A 22990-nucleotide genomic window follows, 5' to 3' on the forward strand; every position below is an offset into this window, starting at 1 on the left:
AGTCCCTCTTTTTTGTACATGTAGCACCTGTGCTCTGTGCTGTGCTGTGTGTGTGTGTGTGTGTGTGTGTGTGTGTGTGTGTGTGTGTGTGTGCGTGTGTGTGTGTGTGTGTGTTTCTACCATGTTCTGTAAACAGTGCTTATATTGGGAAAAAATAAGGGGCTAATACTCCGAGGCAGCAGCTTTTCATCCAGGTATGACTGCTGCACATCCCATTTGAAATCTGTTTCTTTATAATGTATTATTATTATTATCGTTATTATTAGGTATAACATGAGGGTCAAGTATTTTTTTATAATTAAATGAACTCATTTTAATTTATAGTTGGAATTGTATTGTATAATACATGGTTAAAGGAATAGAAAAGCTTTTTAGCCATGCTAGCATTATGCTCTAAGGATGGCAGTGTCAGTGTCTTTCTGTCTGTTGGTTGGTTGGTCTCCCACTTTGGTCTTGACTGAAATATCTCAAAAACTATTGGATGAATTCCATGCAATTTTCTAAATGTATCCTTGACCCCCAGAAGATGAATCCTACTAACTTTGGTTTTCCCCTGACTTTTCCTGTTTTACCTATCCTATCAATTATCACAACAAAATCAGATGGATTGGCACAGAGACTGATGTTTGCCACACAATGTGGGAACTCGATGCTATATATAATATGCTAATGAATTTGGTTCTGTCCTGACTTTTCATCTAGTATTGTGTTTGTAAGCATGTTTGCATGCTGATGCTAGCATTTACCTTAAAGCATTGCTGTTAGTGTGGTTGTAGACTCATAGTCTTCTTATGTTTTATTCAGGTTTACATAAATGCATTTTAGCAAGTAAGACCAGTTGAAAATATGTCATCTATTGGTCTTACAAGTAATTATCAAAATATAACATGCCACAAGGCCATAATATGTGGTTCATGTTGGCAACAGTGACGGCCATGTAGGCATGCATACTGAACAGCAAGCTTTGCTACTCTGGCTACTTTGTGTCTGATTGCATTGCGGACAACATGAGTTTGAAGCCGTATGCAGTCTGTCAATGCAAGCTGGTGAGCTGGCACAGTGTTAATATGACTAATAGCTTAGTGCATTATATAGCCAGAGTGAAGGTTTGGAGGGGTGCATGGGAATCTTTTTGGTTGTAAAACTACAACCCCAACTGTGATACACTGATTTATGTCACAATCACATGCCCTAGAAAGATTCCCTGTGTGTGTCTGTGTGTGTGTGTGTGTCTGTGTGTGTTTGTTTGTGTGTGTGAGAGAGTGTGTGTGAGAGAGAGTGAGTTGGCAGAGTTGGAGTGAGCTTTCTATTTGTATTTTTCATTCTAAATGTTTATGCTGCCTGGTCTGCTGCCTATGTTGTATTCTTACGGCACTGAAGGTTGAATCTGTGTCTTTATGTGTGTGTCTATGTGTCTGTGGAAGTGTGTGTGTGTGTGTGTGTGTGTGTGTGTGTGTGTGTGTGCGTGCGTGCGTGCGTGCATGCATGTGTGTGTGTGCTTGTTAGGCACATGCTGGGAGGCACTGCATGCTCTGCACACAGCTCTTTGTATGTGTGCTCTCTGCTCTGTTTGGATTGGTTTTATGTGTCCCCTTGTTGCTTTTGTGTGTGTGTGTGTGTGTGTGTGTGTGTGTGTGTGTGCACATATTTGACTGTTTGTGGTGGCTTGTGTTTGTGTGTGTGTGTGTGTGTGTGTGCGTGTGTGTGCATAGTTGAGTGTGTCTGCACAATTCTAAGAGTGCTTGTGTGCACGTGTGTGTGCCTGTTAGTGTTTTTTTGTGTGAGCGTGTGCTTTGCTGCTCCCGTTTCCTCCCCCTCTCCCACTCCCTCTCTGTCTTTCTCTTTCTCTGTTTCTCTTCCTCTCCTTAGAATAGAGGGGCCATCAATCAGAGGCAAGGGGTATAGGGGAAGGGAGGGAGGGAAAGAGGAGGAGAGGAGGAGGTGAGTAGTTGGCTCAGTGCCAGGGAAAAGGAGCTGGCTCGCTGCCCAGAGAGAGAGAGAGAGAGAGGGCAAGGAGAAGAAAACAAGACTGAGCAAGAAAAGGAAAAAGAGTGTTGGGGGGGGGGCGAGGGAGAGAGATTCTGGGAGAGAAGCAGGGCAGAGAGATAGAACAAGGAGAAGGAGAAAGAAATGAGAGAGAATTAGAAGAAGGGCAGAGAGGGAGAGCAAAAGAGCAAGGCCATGTGCACTGAAGGAAAACAGAGCAAGAGGACACAGAAAGAGAGCTAGAATGAGAGAGGAGGAGGGCTGATTGCATGAAGGAAGAAGAAAGGAGGAGGTGGGGGGTTTGAATGAGAGGAAGCAAGAATGGCTGTTTATATTGAACAGCTCTGTGCCTGCAACCCCAATCAGTGGGTGATTAGTGCGTCATTGGCTACAAATATTTACCTTAAACTGTTCACAGAGGAGAGAGCAGTACAAGAGGACAGAGATAAGCTCCATTAATGTGTTTGTGTGTGTGTGTGTGTGTGTGTGTGTGTGTGTGTGTGTGTGTGTGTGTGTCATATGTACACACCCTCTGACTCTTGAAAAAGAAATTAGGGTATTCTGCAGCACTGTGACATACATTATCACTGTATCCAATATCACTTCATAGCATTGGAGCTAGACAATTGTTGGCATTTTCTGCTAGAAAAATGACAAACAATTAGTTGATTAATAAACTGGTTACCATTCATTTTCTGGTCATCGACTCGTTGATTAACCTACCTATCAACCCAGTTACCTTTTGCTGCTCTAATTGAGTGAATGAGTGAATACATCTTTTTTATTTTTGGTCACATCTCATCACTGCAGTGCAATATCACACTATTTATGTACAACATTTTACACACATTGAATACATTTATCTAGGGCAACTAGAGAGCAACAGTAAAATAAGCCTTAATTAAATATCTCAATCACCAATATTATAAACAAGCAGTTATAGGAAGTTTAAAGGTCAGAGCCTTAGTACTCTTCCTGTCACCTGCTTACTTAAAGAGGTAATGTTGACTGGGCATGCATCCTTTTGCGGTTGGAGGTTAAGTGCTACGCTCAACTCGGGCAAAGTCACAAAGAATGGATTGTGGCCACTCATGGCACCATGAATTCCCTTGCAACGGCTATCTGCCCCGTCTCAAGATCCGATTCACAAAATGATTGCGCTTCGGCGCCTGGTTGGCACGTTTGGTAGAGCTGGCGTCCATCTGTAGGTGTATGCTCCTCAACGTAGTGGCTGCGGGTTAGACACCGAGTTGCGGCCCTTTTCTGCATGTCATTCTCTCCTCTCTCTCCCCTTTCAAGTCTAAGCTGTCCTAAAATGCCCAAAATTTGCTAAAGATATTACAACACAAACACATTTTTGCAGCTGAGTGTAATTTTAAATGAATGAAATGTTTGGATTGCCATCTACAGATCCCAAACAACGAGGTACAGAGGCGTTCCTCAATACTTTATTTAAACCTGACAGGGAAATTTTATATTCCAGTCAGTGAATGCTGTTGGTGTTTTCAAACACCCACCTATTTATATATTTATTTATTTATATGCCACTATTTGTTTGGCAGCGCAGTTAGGGGTGCATTTCACCCTTTGCTGGTGCTTTAAGAATTATACGGTTTCTTTTAGTTTTATTTGTGCTGGTTTAGTAGCCACAAAAGCAGCACAATCCTTTCGTAAATTTCAGTCTCCCAGACTACTTCCAAGGATTCAAACCAGCAACTATTCAGGTAACAAGCCAGAGAGAAGTGCTAGAAATAGATATAATATTACTGTACTGTAAGAAAGATGGCAAAGACTTTTGTTCAGAGCAATTACTGTAGAATGAGTAGACACACATGCATACACACACACACACACACACACACACACACACACACACAAACACAAACACACAGGCCCCCTTCATAACATTGGCTTGCTTAGCCGTAGTGGGACTCAGAAGCTGGCACTGCTGGCGGTGCCTGAGCACACTGGGCACCATGTCCCTCGTCCCATGCCAAACTCAACCCACGCTCATCACATTCAAATTCACCGGGCTTTATTGGCCGAGGAAAATGGTCACCGATGCTTGCCATCATGCTGGGAGACCAAATACAATGCTGATCTTTCACAGGGAAGTGTCTTCCCCGATGCTCCAGTTCAAGGTCACTTCAGTGTCACGAGTGAAAAGTCTACAATGAAAAACATGAGCTTTTTTCTGTCAATTCATCCCTACTTATAAGCTTATCTCCATTTCTGGTCTTGATTATGGCGTTACATATGAACCTCCATATATCACTTTTTACCTCGTACTAGTCTCGCTTTGCCAGACCAACCTCCACAGCACATTGGAGGAGGGTCTGGCTAGTTCACATAGCGTTTCGGGATGGAAGAAAAGCATGCTCTGCCTTATTTGCATTTCTTTAAACCACTAAGCTCAGCAAGGTGCCGCTGCAAAATAGCTTCGGGAAGGAACTTGTTTTGGTGGAACGTGTACGTTCAAAAGTTGAACCGCTGTTACATCATCAGTCTTCGATGGCTTTTTTTGTAAGTGAGTGTTATTATTGTTTTTTTATATTGTACCCACTGCCTTATCTACCCACCTATTTAATCTATTTCGACTTCAGTTACTCATTTTCTACATTTTCTTAAATACCTTTCGACAGCCTTCAAAGAACAGGCAGGACCGTGTTTAAACATGTGGGTGGAAAGAGAGAAAAAGCAATAGTAAAATGTCGGAGAATGAGTTTTTTTTTTTAATTACAGTACACCTCAAGCAGAACTGGTGTCTCTGCATTGCATTCTGGTCTACTGAGCAGAGTGTTGGTTTAGAAATTTGTTCCTTGTACTCTGATGGATTTTTTTCCTGATTGACAGTTATATGGAGGGTAAAAAATGTTAGAATCTATTACTTTGACACAAAATACGACCTTTACTTTGTAAGTTTAAAATGTTATGATATGTGCTGTTGGAGGTTTTTCAACATGATTTCACATCATTTACAGTAGGCCAGTTATTTCAAAAACTATTCAATAAAAAAAAAAAAACGCTTGTCAACTTTACTGTTTACAGTGAGATATTTCAATGGAAATGTGCTCTCTTTCCTATAATTTTTCTGTAAAAAGACTGAGGCACTGGATGTACTACAGGGACAGCAAAAATAGCTACACTCAACTTTTCAAAATTTTTACTCGATAGACAAAGTCAGAATAAGTTTTAGAATTCAACATTAGGTGAGCACACCTTTAAACAAATTGTTGCTAATTTGCAGGATGTTAAACTCTGCTCAACTCTCCACTTCAGACAAGTTACTGAGATCTATTTGTTGTCTGATGCTTGGAGTCTCTTAAGTGATCATTTAAAAGCAATCAATACACAGGTTGATGCCCAGGTGCCTTTACTTTTAAGCCCTGGTGTGAGGATGTGGTTACTAAGCTTTTAGTATTACTTCTGTTTTTTTGTGTGTTTTCTTTCAGTCAACATAGGAGATATGTACACATGTAAAAGTATAGGTATTGGTATTTTGGATTTATGCTTTATTGGTAAGTGTATTGGTATGTATTTACTGATCTGACAAGATGTCTGAGCCCACCTGCATGCGTGCATGCCCCTCAGACAGGCTCATATGCGTCATGGCCTCTGGAACAGGCTGTCCTTGTCGCACAGTTCATTTCTTCTTCATCCTTGTCTTCTTCGCTCTCCTCCTCTCTAACCCTACTATCACTTTCAATTCCTCCATCTATTTATGTATTTTAGAGAATCACTTTGGACATTTTTGCTCTTTAAAATGAAAAGAACTTGTGTACTTCTTTGTCCCTTGCCTACATTTATCTCTTTTTCATTTAAAGCCTCTCTTTCTCTGTGTCTCTCTGGCCTCATGCCAGTTGGCAGCATATCTACCCTCAGGTGTTTATTGAACAGCCCCCTCTTTACCTTTGTATCTACCCATCCATTCACCCCTCCATCCGTTCATCCCTCCATCCGGCCAGTCTTTGCCAGTGCTCCCTGGTGGCTGTGCATTGGCAGGGTTGTGGAACGAGACTGTGCCGTGTTGTTTCTGACACCTGGCCCAGCGCAGATTGCTTCAGCCCAGCTCACTCTTACTCTATTGTAAATCCATCGGCTGACTCACATTTAAGAAACATGTAAAAAATAACATTTTTTAAATTTCACAGATAGACTTATTTTCTTTAGCTGATACTGTATGTGACTAACATTCATCATATGAGAAATAGAATTGGTCACTGGGAGATCCATTAATCAATGAACTAATCACTCCAGAACTAGTTGGCGGAAATTGAATTTGTCTCTGGATAATTTTGTTCAAGGCCATGCAAAGTGGCTGAACTTTCTTCTGTTGCCTACATAGAATAGAGTTAATCCTTATTGACAACTTTACTGCAATCATTTTTTGTTGCTCTTAATGCTTTGAATGGGTCCATATAATTGAGCAAAAGCTTTCTTTTCTTTGTACTTTTTGTTTGTGCTGTATGCTGTTATTGATATCTATTTAGTTATGTTTGTGTGTAACTTTAAATCAACCTTTCAGACACTTTTTAGAAACAGAATGAAAGCAGCCTTCATAAATCGTCTGGTCAATATTGTGTGGTTATGACTTATGGTCAAGCATCAGTTCCAGGGGCATAGCACACAATTCTGGGTCCTTTAGAAAGCCATTTTCTATGGGATCCTTACTTACATACATACAGCTATTTTTGGGCCTTCCTCACATGAGGGCCCTGGGTATTTACTCCCCTTTTCCCCCTAATCCGACGCCCTTGATCAGTCCTGTACCATTGGGTTTTATCTGGCCAAAACTGAGCAAGGCCATCTGAATTGATCTGTTGCCAGAGGACAATTTGTATTTGGTTGCTTTCTGGTGTAGCAGGTCTAGTTGCCGAGATATAACTAAGGGGAGAAGAGTTTGTTTAGAATAAATAATGCTATATTATTAAGTGAATTAAAGGAAACGTGTAATTTATGTACTGTAAAATGTTCAACGTTTTGCCATTGTCCCTGCAATCAAATTGTTAGCATCATAGGTTAGTGGTAGGGCCGTGCGATATAGAGAAAATCAAATATCACGTTAGTCTTGACCAAATTCCTCGATGTCGATATTGCGACGATATTGCATTCTTGACTATTGGTTTACACAATGAGATTTTTGATAAATATTCAAGATTTAATTCCAAAAATAATTTAATAGCTTAGTGGGTAAATGTAAATAATAGAACAGCTAGAACAGTCTGATAAGTTCAAATTACATCGCTTCACTGTAATGCAGCATGTAAAACCAGGTAAAGACAACACTTACCATATTACGATAGTACTATATATATATATATATATATATATATATATATATATATATATATATATAGTACTATCAACCCTATATATATATATATATATATGTCTAACATCTAAGACAATATCTAGTCTCCTATTGCGATATTGATACAGCATTGATATATTGCCCAGTCCTAGTTAGCGGTCAGCAATAGTGGTGAACCTTCCTTTTTCACCACATTTATGGACTGCATTTCAGTTGATTCTGTAAACCTTTCTCAGCTTGGGCAATTTGCTGATTAAATTGTTAGCAGCTTGTGATGTTTTTTGACTGATAAGAGAACATTTCCTAATTCCAAGACCTGAAGGTCAGGCTTACTCAAACAGGGAAACGGATATATTTGCTAACTGTTAACAGACAACATGGCCAGCTCATGCAGCCATCATTAGGCTCTCAGCTCTTTTTGATGAATTTTGTATGCATGTCCATGCTGTAATCTTCTACTACCAGCATGGAAATATAAAAAAAAGTTAGAAAAGAATAGAAAGCAAATAGAGTGATGAAGTGGAGTCAAGCAGACAAACATTCGGTAGTCTTTCCAAAAAATGACAGCAGAATCAACAGCAATAAGAAATTCTGTAAAACCTCATTCTCATACACACATGCTTGCAAACACACACACAGACACACACACACACACACACGCACACACACACACACACACACTAATACGTTGACACATGTATGATGTGATAAGACTGTGTATGTCCTTGGAACACAGCTGTGTGTCTGGTGATAGCCAGTTTATGAAGTTAAAAAGTGCCAATGAGAATGGCTGTAACTGACAGGTTGACTGATTGTGCGCATGCGTGCGTGCGTGCGTGTATGTGTGAGCCTTTGGATGATGATGTACATGTATACAACCCTGTCAATCATTGCATTGCGCTCAATCGTCTCTTTGCTATCTTTCTCTGTTCTTCTCCAGTATCTTCAAGTGCCAGAAACATGTACAGTATTAGTGGGGAGAGAGGGATACAGAGAAAGAAAGAGACTGAGGGAGTAAAAATGAAAATAAGTGTGTAGGGCCGTGGAAATGTGTGACAGCAAAGTAACAAAGAAACGAGAGAAGTCTGATATTAAAGGAAGAAAAGGAGCAACTGAGAAAAAGAAAGGAGGACAAATTAAAATAAAGAGAAAGGGAATAATATAGAAAAATAGAAAGATGGGAGAAAATGAGACAAAAAGGAGGGGGAGAGGCGGGAGGATGGGAGGAGGAGAATGAATAGGGTAATAATGGCTCAGTGTGAGAGCTGTTGTAGAAAAAGAGGGAATGGCTGAGTGAAGAAGAGAACAAAATGAGGCTGAGGGCACTCAGACAGATAGAATTAGACACACCGCAGAGGTTCACTCTGTGTGTGCGCGAGTGTGTTAGTGTGTGTGTATATGTTTGACACAGAGAGTGTTGGCTTATGTTTATGTGTGTCCATGTGTGCAGGCAGCTGTATTCTTGTGTGTTTTTGTGGTGAGAGAGTAACAAAGAAAGAGATGGAGGAAGGCTGAAGAGTATGTATGGCCGAACTAAATGAGAGTATGGTAATGCTAAAAGACCTGATGATGCCTGGAGCTCTAATGGTGCCTCCATCCTTCCATCCTTCCATCCTTCCATCCTTCCATCCTTCCACCTCTGTTATATTTTTCTTCTGTAGAGAGTTGTCACTGACTGAACTCCTAGCTCATTAGAAAGATGTTTTAATGCAGCACAGGCTTAATGTGCTGTAAAGGTGTATCATATGCTGTGTTAATTGTGTACCTATTATCTTACGGTCTGCAACACGATCATATATCCTTTACTCCTTCTGTCTCTTTCCCTTGTTTCTCTCTCTTTCCATCACAGGCGGAGATTGTCAAGCGTCTCAGTGCCATCTGCGCTCAGATCATCCCTTTCCTCTCTCAAGAGGTAAGTTCTTGTTATATTGATAAAAAACATTGATTTTAATTTGTGTGCTCAGGTGGAATAAAGTGTGAAATAAGAGAAACGTTTTTTTCAGAATTGTGTTACTTCAACTTTATGATCAATTTTAAAGCTATAGTTTGGCAATTCATCCCAATTAATCATAATCCTAATCTTTATCAAACCTCCATTAAACTAAATATATCTTCATTAAAAGAAACATCTGGCTAATCATTAAATTAAATAAATTAGAATCATTGTCATCATAGTTTACTAATCTGATGAATACAATTCACATTACCGCATGATAAAAGTGTTTTTAAATCTGATCTTTGCGGCATTAATAATTTCATGGACCATTAACATGTTAGCTACATATGCCTAATATGTGGTCCTGTGTTTTTTTACTTAATCTGAATAAGATCAAAAGGTACTGATAGAAAACGAATTCCCTCAAGTATCAATGTCACTGAAAACAATACAGAACAACTTATTATGGTAATAGAGCCAACTTTATAGTATTTTATAAAGAAGGCTCTCTGGCTTTAGGAGTAATATTAAATAGTTTTTTTCTGAACATTTAGATCCCATTATCTTTAAATTAAATACAGTCACTCCTTTGGGCTCTCTTATCATTCAACAACATCACCATTACCATTTCTGTGTGTGTGCTTGGCCTCCATAATTGCTTCTTAAAGCTACACTTTTATTTATATCTGGTTAACACAACTTAAATAAGTCAGATGAGCATGTTATTAAAGTTTAAATACATTGTTTTATTGTTGCTCGGACTGTATGTGCACTAGTTGTATGCGTGGTAGTGTGTAGAAGACTGGAGTACAAACCTGCAGACACACTTCTTTTTGTCTGAGTGTGAGAGTGTGCAGTAATGATTGTGCTCCCTGGAGAAAAGGTCACAGCTTTGTCAGTTTGATCAATATTGACACTGTGTGTATTTGTGTGCGAGCACTGGTGCACAGATGCATATTTGCGTTTGTGTGACTGATTACATTGGGATTTTATGTAAACAGACTTGAGATTTTAGGTAGCGTGAGTGCATGAATGTGTGTGTGCGTGTGTGTGTGTGTGTGTGTGTGTGTGTGACTTCTGTGTCAGTGTTTGTTATGTTGTGTGAATGAATGGTTTCCCAATCTAGACATTTATATTTATACACCCTGTAAAAGCAGGACCTTTTCTCAAGTTTGTTTCATGTATTATCACTGACTTTACATTATTAATATATATACAATATTAATTATGGTTACTTCACACTACATAATGTGACACAATGCATGGATAATAATGCAATGCAAACTATACTCTCTGTCTGTTGCATTGAATATGTGTGCATGCATGCGTGCGTGCCTGTGTGTGTCTGTGTGTGTGTGTGTGTGTGTGTGTGTGTGTGTGTGTGTGTGAGTGTGTGTTTATTTGTTTGTGTGTAGCACCAGCAACAGGTGGTCCAAGCAGTGGAAAGGGCGAAGCAGGTCACCATGGCTGAACTCAATGCCATTATCGGGGTGAGTCACCTTCCATTCATCTTGACAGCACAAACACACACAACTACGCCTACACATATGCCCTGCAAACATTAACTAAGGACCAATCTGACTGATGAGAGTCAGCATTCTTTCAAATAGGTGAGACATTAACATAAACATCACTCTAGGTGTTCACGTGTACAGCCCCAGATGGCAATGTTGATCGTGGTAAATGTAGATTCATTCTGGCAGGTTTTTATTTTACTAGCGAATGCTTTAATTTTCAGCTTTAAATTGCAAAGATTTTCTTAATGAAAATGGCTTTTGAAGGGTTATTTTCTTCTATACATTCGTGTTTAAAGTAGTCTATAACCATTGAGAGAGACAATCTTTTAGAATCAGATGTTAATCAGCATCTCATTCAGAGTGTGGGCTTGTATTTCTGTTGTGTAAAGCCCAATGAATTGATTGTGGCAGCGGCAAATGAGATGTTGCATCCTGTTTTCCTGACACTGTTTCCAATTTTATCAAACTGTAATAAATTACTGCTCCCAGAGATATAACATTTGGGGAACAGCAATTTTTAAAGCCCATGGCTGATAGTAGTTTAAATAAGCATTAGTATAAAGAAATATATTAACGTTTTGGAGTAACAAGTCCCACTTGCAAAATAACACGGGTAAGCTTGGTAGCTTTTGCTCTGTCTCTCATGTGGAAGCACTCTTTTGAAATATGTTCAAGCAGAGAAAGAAATCAGTGATTGTTATCAGCTAAGTCAGCTCGAATTGTCTGTGCACTGATCACGTTACTGTCCACTTACTGTACACCAACATAATGATGTGCACTGCTTTAATTACAACTCAGGATTAAGGTATCTGTGTTGGCTACCCTTTCTGGATTATTTTCATATTGAAAACAAGCTTACATACAAACTGACACACATAATATGACTACAATGATTTCATTTGACACCTATACAAAATACATCTATACTTGCATTTAATAGTGCATGATCACCAAGAACAACATACTATCCACATGCTTATCTGCAAATATATGTCCTCACATGTACCTTTGTAGATGTGAGGACGGAGCTTCCCAGAGCTTGTAAGAGCACTGATCACATTACTGTCTACTTAAAGCCCTTTGTTCCTCCCAGCACTACAAACACTGCTGTCTCGGTGTGTTTTTGTCTGTGTGTTTGTGTGTGAGTGAGTGCGTGCGTGTTTGTGTGTGTGTGTGTGTGTCGAACACACTGGCTTGACAAAACAACACACAAAAACACATCATAATGCTCGACTCAGGTTAATAGCCTTTCTTTATCTGTTGCTGCTCCTTTAATCCCTTCTCTCTCTCTCTCTCTCTCTCTCTATCCTCCATCATCCTCTTTTTCTGCTTCCTCTCTGTCTTTCTGTTCATTTTCTTTCTGGATGTTCTCGTCTCTCCTTTTCTGATCTTTTATCATTATCTCTCTCCTACTACTGTATGGCCCTGTCCTCATTTTTCCTCTTCCATTGTTTTTCTCCATGTCTTATCTTTTGCTCTCTCAACTGCACACTTTTCCTGTTCACCTCATTCTCCTTCACTTTTCACTGCCTCCACCATGATCTCCTTCTGTTCCTCCTCATCATTTGCTCTCTGACTCAAACATTTTCCTCCCTTTCTGTTTTCCCCTGGCCTCTTTCTCAATGTTCCTCCTCCTGCCTTTCCTTCATAATAAGTCCCATTCATCCTGTTGCTCTTTTCACTGTTTCTCCCTCTTTCTTTCACTTTCCATCTCCTCTTCCTTTACTTCTCTGTGTATTCTGACCATTTAATTTTCTTCTTTCCATCTTTCGTTTTCCTCTTTCTTGTCCATCTTTTCCACCTCTTAATCCACTATCCTCTTTATTTTCCTCTCTAACTGTTGAGCTCTCTATGTGGATATCATTTCATTCACGGTCTCCCTTTCTAATCTCTCTCTCACCTGCCCTTTTCCAAGCACATCCCCCACTTCCCTTCCCCCCCATATTTCCCTTCTTCCTTTGTTCTTTGCACTTTCTGATGCTTATATTCTATCCATTTCTTCTATACCTTGTTTTTTCTAACCACCCACCCCCTGTATGACACCATCCCTCCCCGAACCCTCCCTCCCCGCTCCCTCCTTCCCCTGTGGCCACAGCAGCAGCAGCTCCAGCACCTGTCTCACCATGCTCCTGGCATTCCTCTGACGCCACACCCATCAGGCCTGTCCCTGGGGGCAGGGGGCTCAGGGCTTCTTGCGCTGACAGGGGCCCTGGGGGTCTCGGCACACCTTGCCTCCAAAGATGACCGAAACCACCTTGATCCCGAACATCTCAGAGGTAAAGATCCGTTGACATTTAGTCCTTAATTGTGTCTCCCAAAACACATAATATAATAAATAAATATTTTAGCAAGGTGGTCTTCAAAAGTGGAGTTCCTATGAAAAAATGGTAGTTAATATCTTCTGTTCTTGTGACTCTCAGTCAGTGACATCCTACTTTCATTAACCAAAAGACAGTCGAGGCGATTCAATGACCCAAAGTTCATAGTAACATTACCCTTAATTGGTATTGGACAAAAACTCTATTTGTATTTGTATTTTAGCATTTGCAGCAGGATTTATCCTGGGCAGGTCAGATGTTGTTAATAAAGTTTAATAAAGAGTTTTTTTTGCATTTATAGCCCTAAAGTAGCCCTAGAGTATATCATAGATGTAGTGGAGATTTGTGTACTTGCAGTTGTTTCAGGTCAGTGTACACAAAAGGTTTCATGATTGAAAATCAATCACACTATTAAATGTGTTGAGAAGATGTTAAGCAAGCTCAATACAAGTGAGGTAGAGTAACAGACTGGGAAATTATCTAAAATCAGATATTACGATCGCAAGAATAATCTTTTTCTTCATAAAATGTTTGCATTTCTGCATGTACATGTAAGCATTTGTGTGTTTAATTTAATTTATTTCATACTAGAATCGGCACAAAGCAGCAGTGAGATAAACTTTGACAACAGCTACAGAATACAAAACAGATCATAGTTTTAATCATTTTTACACCAGATAAAATGCAAAGCAATACTTTACATCCTCGGTGACTGATAGCTTATGCTTAATTTGTACAGCAAATCACCTTTTGCACTGAATTTGAACTTCCTTGTTTAGATTGCTGTCATAATATGGACAGACGTATTCATGGCACTTGTGTAAAGAGAAACGCTTTCTCCCAATGAACTTTCATTCACCCCGATAGAATATGTTATCTTTGCGCTTTGTTTCAGGCACAGAGCCAAGAGAGACTTTCTCATGAATAAATCGAGAGCTAGGAAGTGAGAAGAGAAGAAGGCATGAGAGTAAGAGTAGAGAGGGAGAGAGAAAGAGACATCAGTGTGTTCATTTTAACGTACTAAGCATCTGTGGGAGAGCTTGTGCGTGTCTGCAGCTGTGTGTGTTTCTCTTCTTACATACGAGAGGAAGAATGAGTGAAAAGACAGAGAGCGTTGAAAGAGGTGGCAGGGGAAGACAGCTAGCTTTGTCTAGTTGGAGAACAGAGAGAGGGAAAGATAACAAGGAGGCCAGAATTAGGCACAATAGTGGGTCTGTATCTGTAGAGAGTGGAAGTCGTAGTTCAGCCTAACCTTGGCTGACTGGCGGACTGTTATTATTATCAGCACTGACGTCCAACTTTCTCTCTTTTCCCCTTTACTCCTCTCTCCCACTCTCTCTTTTTTCTCTACTCTGTTCTCTTTCTTTACCTTTCTCCGCCCCATCCCAGAGGGAGCACCCAGCAGGGTGAGTACATAGCTGTGTATTTGTGTACAGTGTTGTCTACACCCATATTTCTGTGTGTGTGTGTGTGTGTGTGTGTGTGTGTGTGTGCACGTGTGACAGTGATAAACGGAGGGAAATGGAGACGCACTGTAAAGTGGCCTCTAAAAAAGGCTGTGTACTGCTGGAGCTCAGCCAGGAGTAGCACAGCTCAACACAAGCACAATAGCTTCTCAGCGCTATCAACCTTGAGTTCCTCAAGGTTATTCTACACCACACTAACATCTGAGCTCGCAGCATTTCGCTGTTATCTGGAAGAAAGTACAAATTGAATGAATGGATGAACAACCAACTGTTTGTTTCTCAGCACCGCAAATGTTCTGGTAATCTACAAGATTTACAGAACAAGGGTAAGCATTAAAACCAAGTTAAGGGCAAATGCTGCAGTCGGTGTCTGTAGAAACGAGCGACTCTTACTTTAAAAATGTTTACTTGAGTGTACTAATGCATCTAGAATATAATATGCCAACTATAGGAGGCCCCTTAATGTCTATTCTATCATTATCACACCACCGAGATCCTTTTGTAAAGATGTTTCCCAACAGAACTTGCTCTGTTGTATCATAAGATTATATTTGGTGTAGAGTTTCCTAAGTGCCAGGGCTGCAGGAGAGGTGGGGACCTCCAGAAACATGTACCCTGCCTTCTAGAAAACATGCTTTCCCAGTATATTTATGTACAGTAGCTTTTCAAAACTTTGCTAATGAAAGGTACAGTAGGGGTGTGGGAAAAATTGATACAGCATTGTATCGCGATATTTTCTGTAGAAATACTGTATAGATACACAGACGCCAAGTATTGATCTTTAATTATATATGCGTTGGCCAGTTTATCTGCTTAACAATCCCATTTTGCAGCAATAGCAGTGAGATGAACAAACAGAGAAATGTATCTTTTAAAATAAAACAAGTGTTGATAAACGGGCATAATTGGGGACGTAATTTGAAATTGGGGGAAAAAGTTGGAAATAAGGTAATGAATTGCAATAAAGTGCAGAATATTGCGATATGTTTAAAATCGCAATATCATATTGTGACATAAGTATTGTTAGGGTATCGTGAGGCGAGGTCAGATTCAGCTGTCCATTACTTAAGTGTGGCTAGATTTGACCGTATGGTGACTCATTCATATTCATATGACTGATGGGTTTCAAGAAATAACTAAATCTATCCTTAGAGTAAATGCAACATGCAGTGAATCATGAAATGTACACAAGTGTTCACCTTGCCTCACAGGTTTTGCACACATTTTATGTCACTGTAGTTAGAAGTCCCCATTAATTGCCTAGAGAATTAATGCAGTGCAAATTGGCTGATTGAAATTCAGTGGATGTCTATGGCTGTCCTATTCTCTCTGGCTGCCGATTGCTCTGCTTTATTGAAACCGTGTGAACACTCGCTTACTGTACTGGCTGCAATGGACAGCTGGCCTTCATCAGTGTAACTGTTGATAACACAGAGAGAAGGGAGTGGGCTAGAGGGAGATGGAGAGTGAAATTGGAAATGGAAAGAGAGAAATAGACTAAAGAGGAAGAAAAAAGACCAAGCAAAAAGGGAGGGAGAGGTTGTTAAAAAAAATACCAGCAAGTCTTTGTTCTGGCTTTTATTGCAAAATACAATGATTTAAGAGTGCTATTGGCTTAACTTTCTCTCTCTCTCTCTCTCTCTCTCTCTCTCTCTCTCTCTCTCTCTCTCTTTTTGTCCAAAATGAAACCCTTAGCATAATTCAATATCTAAACACAATGCTGATTGTTAAGAACCAGACAAATAATTCTCATATGAGTTGAGGTTTGTGGTGAACTTAGCCAAGCATTGCTGTGTTTAGTAAACAGAGGGGAGGGAGAGAAGGCAGGGGAGAGATGCATATCAATTGGCATTTGTAAGAGAGCCCCGCAACAGTAAAACATGTTGGAATTTTAAATGGAGGGGAAAAAAGGGACAGCGAGAGGAAGTCAGGAGAAGAGGGACAAAGGGGGAGGAGGAGGGGGAGAAGAAGAAGAAAAAGAAGAAGAAGAAGAAAGAAGAGAGAGAAGTTTGTTGAGCCGCACTGAGGTCCATTGTGTGGTTTCTCCTCTTCTGTCCAGCGTTCCTTCCTGTCGGCCCTGTGGGCTCCTTCCTGTGTGACTCATTGGTGTGTTAAACCCTCACTGTTCTTGTCCTCGCCACAGGGGGACAGAGAATGACAAGTGGCCCTCACCAAACCTCTGGCCCCTGCCCCAATGCAAACAACACAATGCTTTGATCGACTTTTCTGAGTGCTAAGCACCAGGCCAGGCTGTATTGTAAATATGCCTGCACAGCTTTATTTGACCAGTAATGAGAGTCATATTTTACACGCGGACTGGTGTGTCGAGGGGAGAGCACTAATTAGCTTTATACATTATCTTGTGTGCTTCTATGGCTGTGTCTTAGCCTGTGCTTACGTCTGCTGTTCTTGCTGTGTGTGTGTGTGTGTGTGTGTGTGTGTGTGTGTGTGTGTGTGTGTGTGTGTGTGTGTGTGTGTGTTTATGGGGCTTTTTCTTATTATTTGTGTTACTGTACACTACTCAGTGTGCTTTTCATTCTTTACCTGAGCTAATATCTACAGATTGATTGTGTGTGCATGTTTCTTCACATCATGAGCTGTATATTAGCGGATGTGGGTGTGTTTTACGTGTTTTTACGATGCTGCATTTGTATAAACACATTAATGATCTGTTTTCAGTTGTGTCAGGTGTGGCTCTCGATATTTGTGTCTGTGGTAGTATCAGTAAACCTTTGAGTGTTTATACTTGTGTTTTTGTCCATGTCTTTCTTCAGAGTAAGTCAGTGTCGTCAACAGACAGTCAGCCCACTGAGGAGCGCCAGGGCCCATCAGGAGGCTACTCCTCCTCGCAGGGAGGAGCTGAGGCAAAGAGGAGGCGCTGTGATGATAAAGAGCCTCTTCCGCCACACTCCTATGTATGTGTTTTTGTGTGTCCTTGTCCTTATAAGATGAGATAAGTTGTTGCTTTAAATGATGACCAAAAAAGTAGTTGCAAAGAAATGGCATGTAAAAAAACAATAAAAAAATACTTCTTATAAAATGCTATTAGTCAGCTATTGATGCTCATATATGCATAATTTTTACAAAAAAGAGTAAAGTAAGCCACATATACACACCAGAGACATCACAGTGTGCATATGTTTGTGTTTGTGTATGTTTGTGTGTGTGTGTTTGTTCTTGTTTAACTGCATTCGTGGGGTCTAAAAACCGCAAATAAGTATACTTGTGTTGTCCGAACAGCTTTGTGGTGTCAAAATGCTTGACCACACAACTTTAAAGGGCTGTTTGAGGGTTAAGACTTGGTTTTGGGATTAGGGTAAGAATTAGGTTATGGTTAGGGTGAGGGTAAGGGTTAAGGTTAGGCATTTATTTGTGATGGTAAAGGTTAAGGTAAGGGGCCAGGGAATGCATTATGTCAATCACAGGTCCCTCACAAAGATAGTAAGAAACACTGTATGTGTATGTGTATGTGTGTGTGTGTGTGTGTGTGCGTGTGCGTGTGTGTCTACTTAAAACATCACCTATGACATTATAGGCCACACAGGGTTCCGGGGGCCTCTGGCCAATTAGAGCTGTGTTTAGTTTGGATGGATCCAATGAGGAAGAGCCGAGAGCCTCAGGCGAGGCAACGCCAGAAGAGAGACAGCCAAGGCAGATAGCTGTAATGAATTAGATGGCTGTGTGTTTGCAGTCTGGAGGATTGCTTGACACTGGGAGCCTGTCTGTGCAAGACGGCCTCCAGCTAAATCAGTTTGTTACCAACAACAACAGTCCAAATCTTCCCACTATTTTAGAGCGAGAACAAGTACAGATAGTTTCCACTTCCAGAATGTTTTTCCTCTTTTTCTGTCTGTCAAGCCACATTACAGCTCCCATTTCTCACTGTTTTACTGTTTTGCTCTTCTATATCTCTGTCTCTTGATCAACGTCTTTCAATTTCACTGTGGTTTGTTCTCACTTTGTTTTCCTCTCTTCCTGTTTTCTTTTCATTTTTATTCCATCTCTCAATTATTTTACTTTTTCTCTTTCCTCTCTCTGTTACTCTCTCTGTTACTCTCTCTCTCTCTCTCTCTCTCTCTCTCTCTCTCTCTGTTCCTGTATTTTTGGTCTAGGAATAGACTGTAGACATAGCCCTGCTTTGGCTCTGTATAATTAGGTACTGATGTCACCCCACACTGATGTCAATAGGAATATCAGGCCATGATCACATCGAAGCCCTGTTGCCATGGTGACTAAGTGCCATCGTTCTCACCCCAGAAAAAGGGAGCGAGAGATACAGAGAGATGGCTAGAGGAAGAACGAAATTGTACCATTGATGAGGAAAGAGCAACAGTGTGTATGTGTGTGTTTGTGAGAGAGATCGACATTTTGATGAGAATGAGTTCTTTGGTGAGAATATATGGAATCCAGTATCTCTGTGTTAAATGTTGCATGGAGGACAGTGGAAGGAAGCAAAGAGCAGCCAGTGATATTGATATATCGATCTGTGTGTGGACTTTGTGTGTGTTTTTGGTGTTTCCGTCTCAATTATTAATGTTCCCAATATACACTTACAGTGTACTGCATGTTTCTGTTGGCGATAGAGAGAAGAAGGAACCTATAAAACAGTTGTCTTCTACATAGAAATAGAGAATATTTTACCTTTATCTTTTGCTCCTCAGGACAGTGATGGAGACAAGAGTGAAGACAATCTCGTGGTGGACGTTTCCAATGAAGTAAGTTGCCTATCTTTATAATTATTTTTGACATCCTCATAATTAATCAATTGGACAATAACTATGGACTTCTTGCATGTGAAAGGGTTCACTTGTGAACAGAAGGTTATTGCCTGTTTTTTGCCTCAGCTCTACAGAGCATTTAGCAACTTTTAAGTTCAGTATTTTCTTTTTTAAAGCTCACTTGAACTTGGTTCACTGTCACCGCTCACATCAATCTCGTTTTCAGATGCAGCAGGCAGATGCTTTCACTAAAACAAAACTAATAAGCTCACTGTAGACCAGAGATGTTCACAAGTCATTTTTTGGAAGTTCAAGTCGAGTCACAAGTCTTTGAGCTTGAGCCCAAGTCAAGTCTCAGGTCTTTGTTGGGCAAGTTCAAGTCAAGTCTCAAGTCTTTTGCCACAAGTCCAAGTCAAGTTTCTGGTCTCCCTTGCCATCTGATCTGTCCCTAACACTACATTGTTATTGTCCTGTAGTTACCACCCATACAGTACAGTATCAAAATCAGTTGTAGGATAACTTTATGGGGTCTACTTAACACATCCCTCCAGCCTGCACACCTGGTTAAGTATTAACCTAAGTCTTGCACATCATATGGATACAACTATAAGGATACAATTTGCCTGTTCCCAGCATTAGCACAACACTTTGCAGTGGTTAGCTTTATACCTGTGACAATGTATGCTAAATGTCATGTCTAAAATGTCTAATGTCGATGTGGAAATCAAGAAAATAGTGGCAACTATTTTTTACCACTATTTTCTTGAGTTACAGAACAACATGCATCTTAGCCTCAGCAACTACTAACTATGAAGATACAATTTCCCTGTTCCCACCATTAGCAAAACACTTTGCGATGGTTAGCTTGTTATCTGTGACGATACATGCTAAATTTGATTAAAGAAATACATGTATGAATTTAGATTAAAAAGCAATAATTGCATGCTAACAACTTGTTGACAAGTCTCGAATCTCGAGTCTGAGTCAAGTCTGAAGTCTTTTGGGTCGAGTCGTGGGTCAAGTCTGAAGTCAGCTGTTGTGTGACTTAAGTGCTACTCGACTCCCCATCTCTGCTGTACACTAGTACCTCCTCAGCACAGAATGGCAGACAAAGTTAGGACCTAGCTGGTGAACACAGTGGAGCTTTTAGCAGCTAAAGAGTCAGATATTTCCATCAGGAGGTGGTGGAGACCAAAACAGAGCTAAAGGGAGAGTCAATTTTGAACATGTGTTCACAGGGTGGCTAGAAATTTGCCTCCAAATGAATGTTACTGTTTCTTATTGTCTGCTGGATATGTCTGAAAAGGTTTTTTCCAGACTGTTTTCTAACAACTTTTCCATATCAACTTAACGTGATAATATGTTTGTATTCTGTTTTCACTGAAAGGCCGGAAACTCAGTTATTGCAGTTTTAAACTTCAGGGAAAGCTCTGGTTAATTTGTATGTATGCCAGCACACACTTGCTAACACTTTATCCTACCATTGTGAGGTGTATTTGGTGAACAGCGTTATCTCAGAAGTATTTACAAAACGTCTTAGATTGTCTCTAAAGTTATTTGGTAAGTTATATAAAATAATCCATGGCCATGAGGCCTGTCAGTTTTGTATAGGAGATTAAAATTAAACTTTTTTCTTCAGTTTCTGGGCAAGTGAAACTGGTGGGATATGTGGGGCATGTGTGGTTTCTCACCTAAAATACATCCAAAAACAAACCAAGCAAATGTTACTTGATTACACCAATAGCAGTTTCTTATTAATAATTGTTCAGTCTGATTTTGTGGTTATTCTGGTTGTCCACTGTCAGACAACAAAGTAGAGCAATAGCAATAGTGACCCATCAGGGACATATGGGTTACTTTCTGTTTAATCATTACTTAATGACAAAGTTTATCAATAGAGCAACCTGTGACCACACTCACAGAAGTCATACATCTCACAGAAAGACATTTCTTCTAACCGCTTTGAAAATCTTCTACCTTCCCCACCAAGGTATACTTAATTTTCCTTCTTCATTATTGAAAATATGAAAATATTTCATTCAACTACAGAACACGCTTCCATCTCTCTGTTTCTCTCTCTCTGTTTCTCTCTCTCTGTTTCTCTCTCTCTCTCTCTGTTTCTCTCTCTCTTTCTCTCTCTCTGTTTCTCTCTCTCTCTCTCTCTCCCTCCCGCACACGTCCTCAAAGCAATGTCCTTGGGAAAGAGCTCTACATCCCTGTTGCAGAAAGTATCTTTGATTTCCCTGAAAAGCCACAAGTTACAAGCCACTTTTATCCTACAGAAGCTCTCTGACACTGTGTTGCAGCCCACATGTACTTGGGACCGCTTGGAACCATCTTCCTTCCTCTGCATAACCCTGTATGTCTGGCTGTCGATAGTTCAATTTAAAAACAGATCTGGGTATGTGTGTGTGTGCGTGTGTGTGCGTGTGTGTGTGTGTGTGTGTGTGTGTGTGTGTGTGTGTGCTTGCATGCGCGTGCGTGTGTTACATTTATCTTTGCATCATTTAGTTTGAGGCTAAATTTGAGTATATTGACAGTCTTAGTTAATACAAATTTGTCAAGAGTCACTTTTCATGTGGCTGTGTTTTAGAAAAAGCCGCAAAGAATTGGGTAATTGCCTAAAGAATAAGCATAGTAACACTCTAGCCTGCAAAATGACTTAATAGACTTACTGTAAAATTATCGTTTTATAGTGATTTTTTTCTTTCTTCTTCTGATTAGTTTGCGGGCAGGGAAACAATTTTTTCATTTATTGACCAATATATGAATAATTTATTAGCTCGATAGATTTATCCTTTGGTCTTTAAAATGTCATAAAGAAAGGGATGTTGTAATAAACATCTAAAACCCACGTATATTGATTTATACATTATCAATGACAAAGAAAAGCAGAACATTATTTATATCTGAGAAGCTCAAATTTAAATTAGCCTAATTTTCTGATAATCAAGAAATGAAGTGATCATCTTGCTTCATATACACACACACATATAATGTTTGTTTTGCTTGCTGGATTGCTTCTTTTAATGCCAATCATATATAGCAACGTAGGTTTGTGTGTACATGTGTGTGTGTCTGTCTGTTTGTGTGAAATGTGTTAGCAGGTATGTAGCTAGTTCAGCTTTCCGCTGCAGTTTCCTTGTAAATAGGAAGAGCTCTATGTAAGCTCATTATCAGCCACCGCTGTTTGTGTTCTCTTTTTGTGAACCGTGTCTGTCCACACACATTCACAAATACTTGTTCTACCTATTTCATCCCATACGTCTTCTATTTATTTGTGTTCTCTCTCCAACCTCTTGAAGCCTCAGTTCTTCCATCTCTTCACTGTCTCTTTTCTTTTCACTTCTTCTTTCCCACTCCTCTCACCCTGCTCCCCCTCCCTTCTCTCATTAGAAAACTGCAGTCTGGTTCATTTAATATATGCAAAGCCGTTTATGCCCCTGGAATATTTTAGTTCTGTAAATACTTCACGCAGTGTAGCAAAATATGTTTTATTTAAGCTCTCTGTATTTTGATATTGCACACAAAAGCCAAACCAGTCTCTTGTGTGATGTGGAAACTGGTACAAAAGCAGAAAGAAAGAAATGTGACAAATGTGGGTAATGGCAGAAAAAGGGAGGGGTGTGTTTGCGTGTGTGTGTGTGTGTGTGTGAGAGAGTGTGTGTGTGTGTGTGTGTGTGTGTGTGTGTGTGTTTGTGTGAGAGAGTGTGTGTGAGTGTGTGTGTGTGTGTGAGT

General features: G+C 40.1%; 1 protein-coding gene across 1 annotated transcript in view; it reads left to right on the top strand.

The window, feature by feature from the left end:
- LOC117950832 (transducin-like enhancer protein 1) overlaps positions 1-22990 on the top strand; it is an 81171-nt gene that overhangs the window by 47992 nt on the left and 10189 nt on the right. The window contains exons 5-10 of the mRNA XM_034882178.1: positions 9147-9209; positions 10649-10723; positions 12846-13026; positions 14458-14474; positions 17309-17449; positions 19196-19249. Coding sequence (XP_034738069.1) covers positions 9147-9209; positions 10649-10723; positions 12846-13026; positions 14458-14474; positions 17309-17449; positions 19196-19249 — 531 coding nt within the window. The remainder of the gene's footprint in view (positions 1-9146; positions 9210-10648; positions 10724-12845; positions 13027-14457; positions 14475-17308; positions 17450-19195; positions 19250-22990) is intronic.

This window comes from Etheostoma cragini, chromosome 9 (genome assembly GCF_013103735.1).
Source record: "Etheostoma cragini isolate CJK2018 chromosome 9, CSU_Ecrag_1.0, whole genome shotgun sequence".
NCBI lineage: Eukaryota > Metazoa > Chordata > Actinopteri > Perciformes > Percidae > Etheostoma > Etheostoma cragini.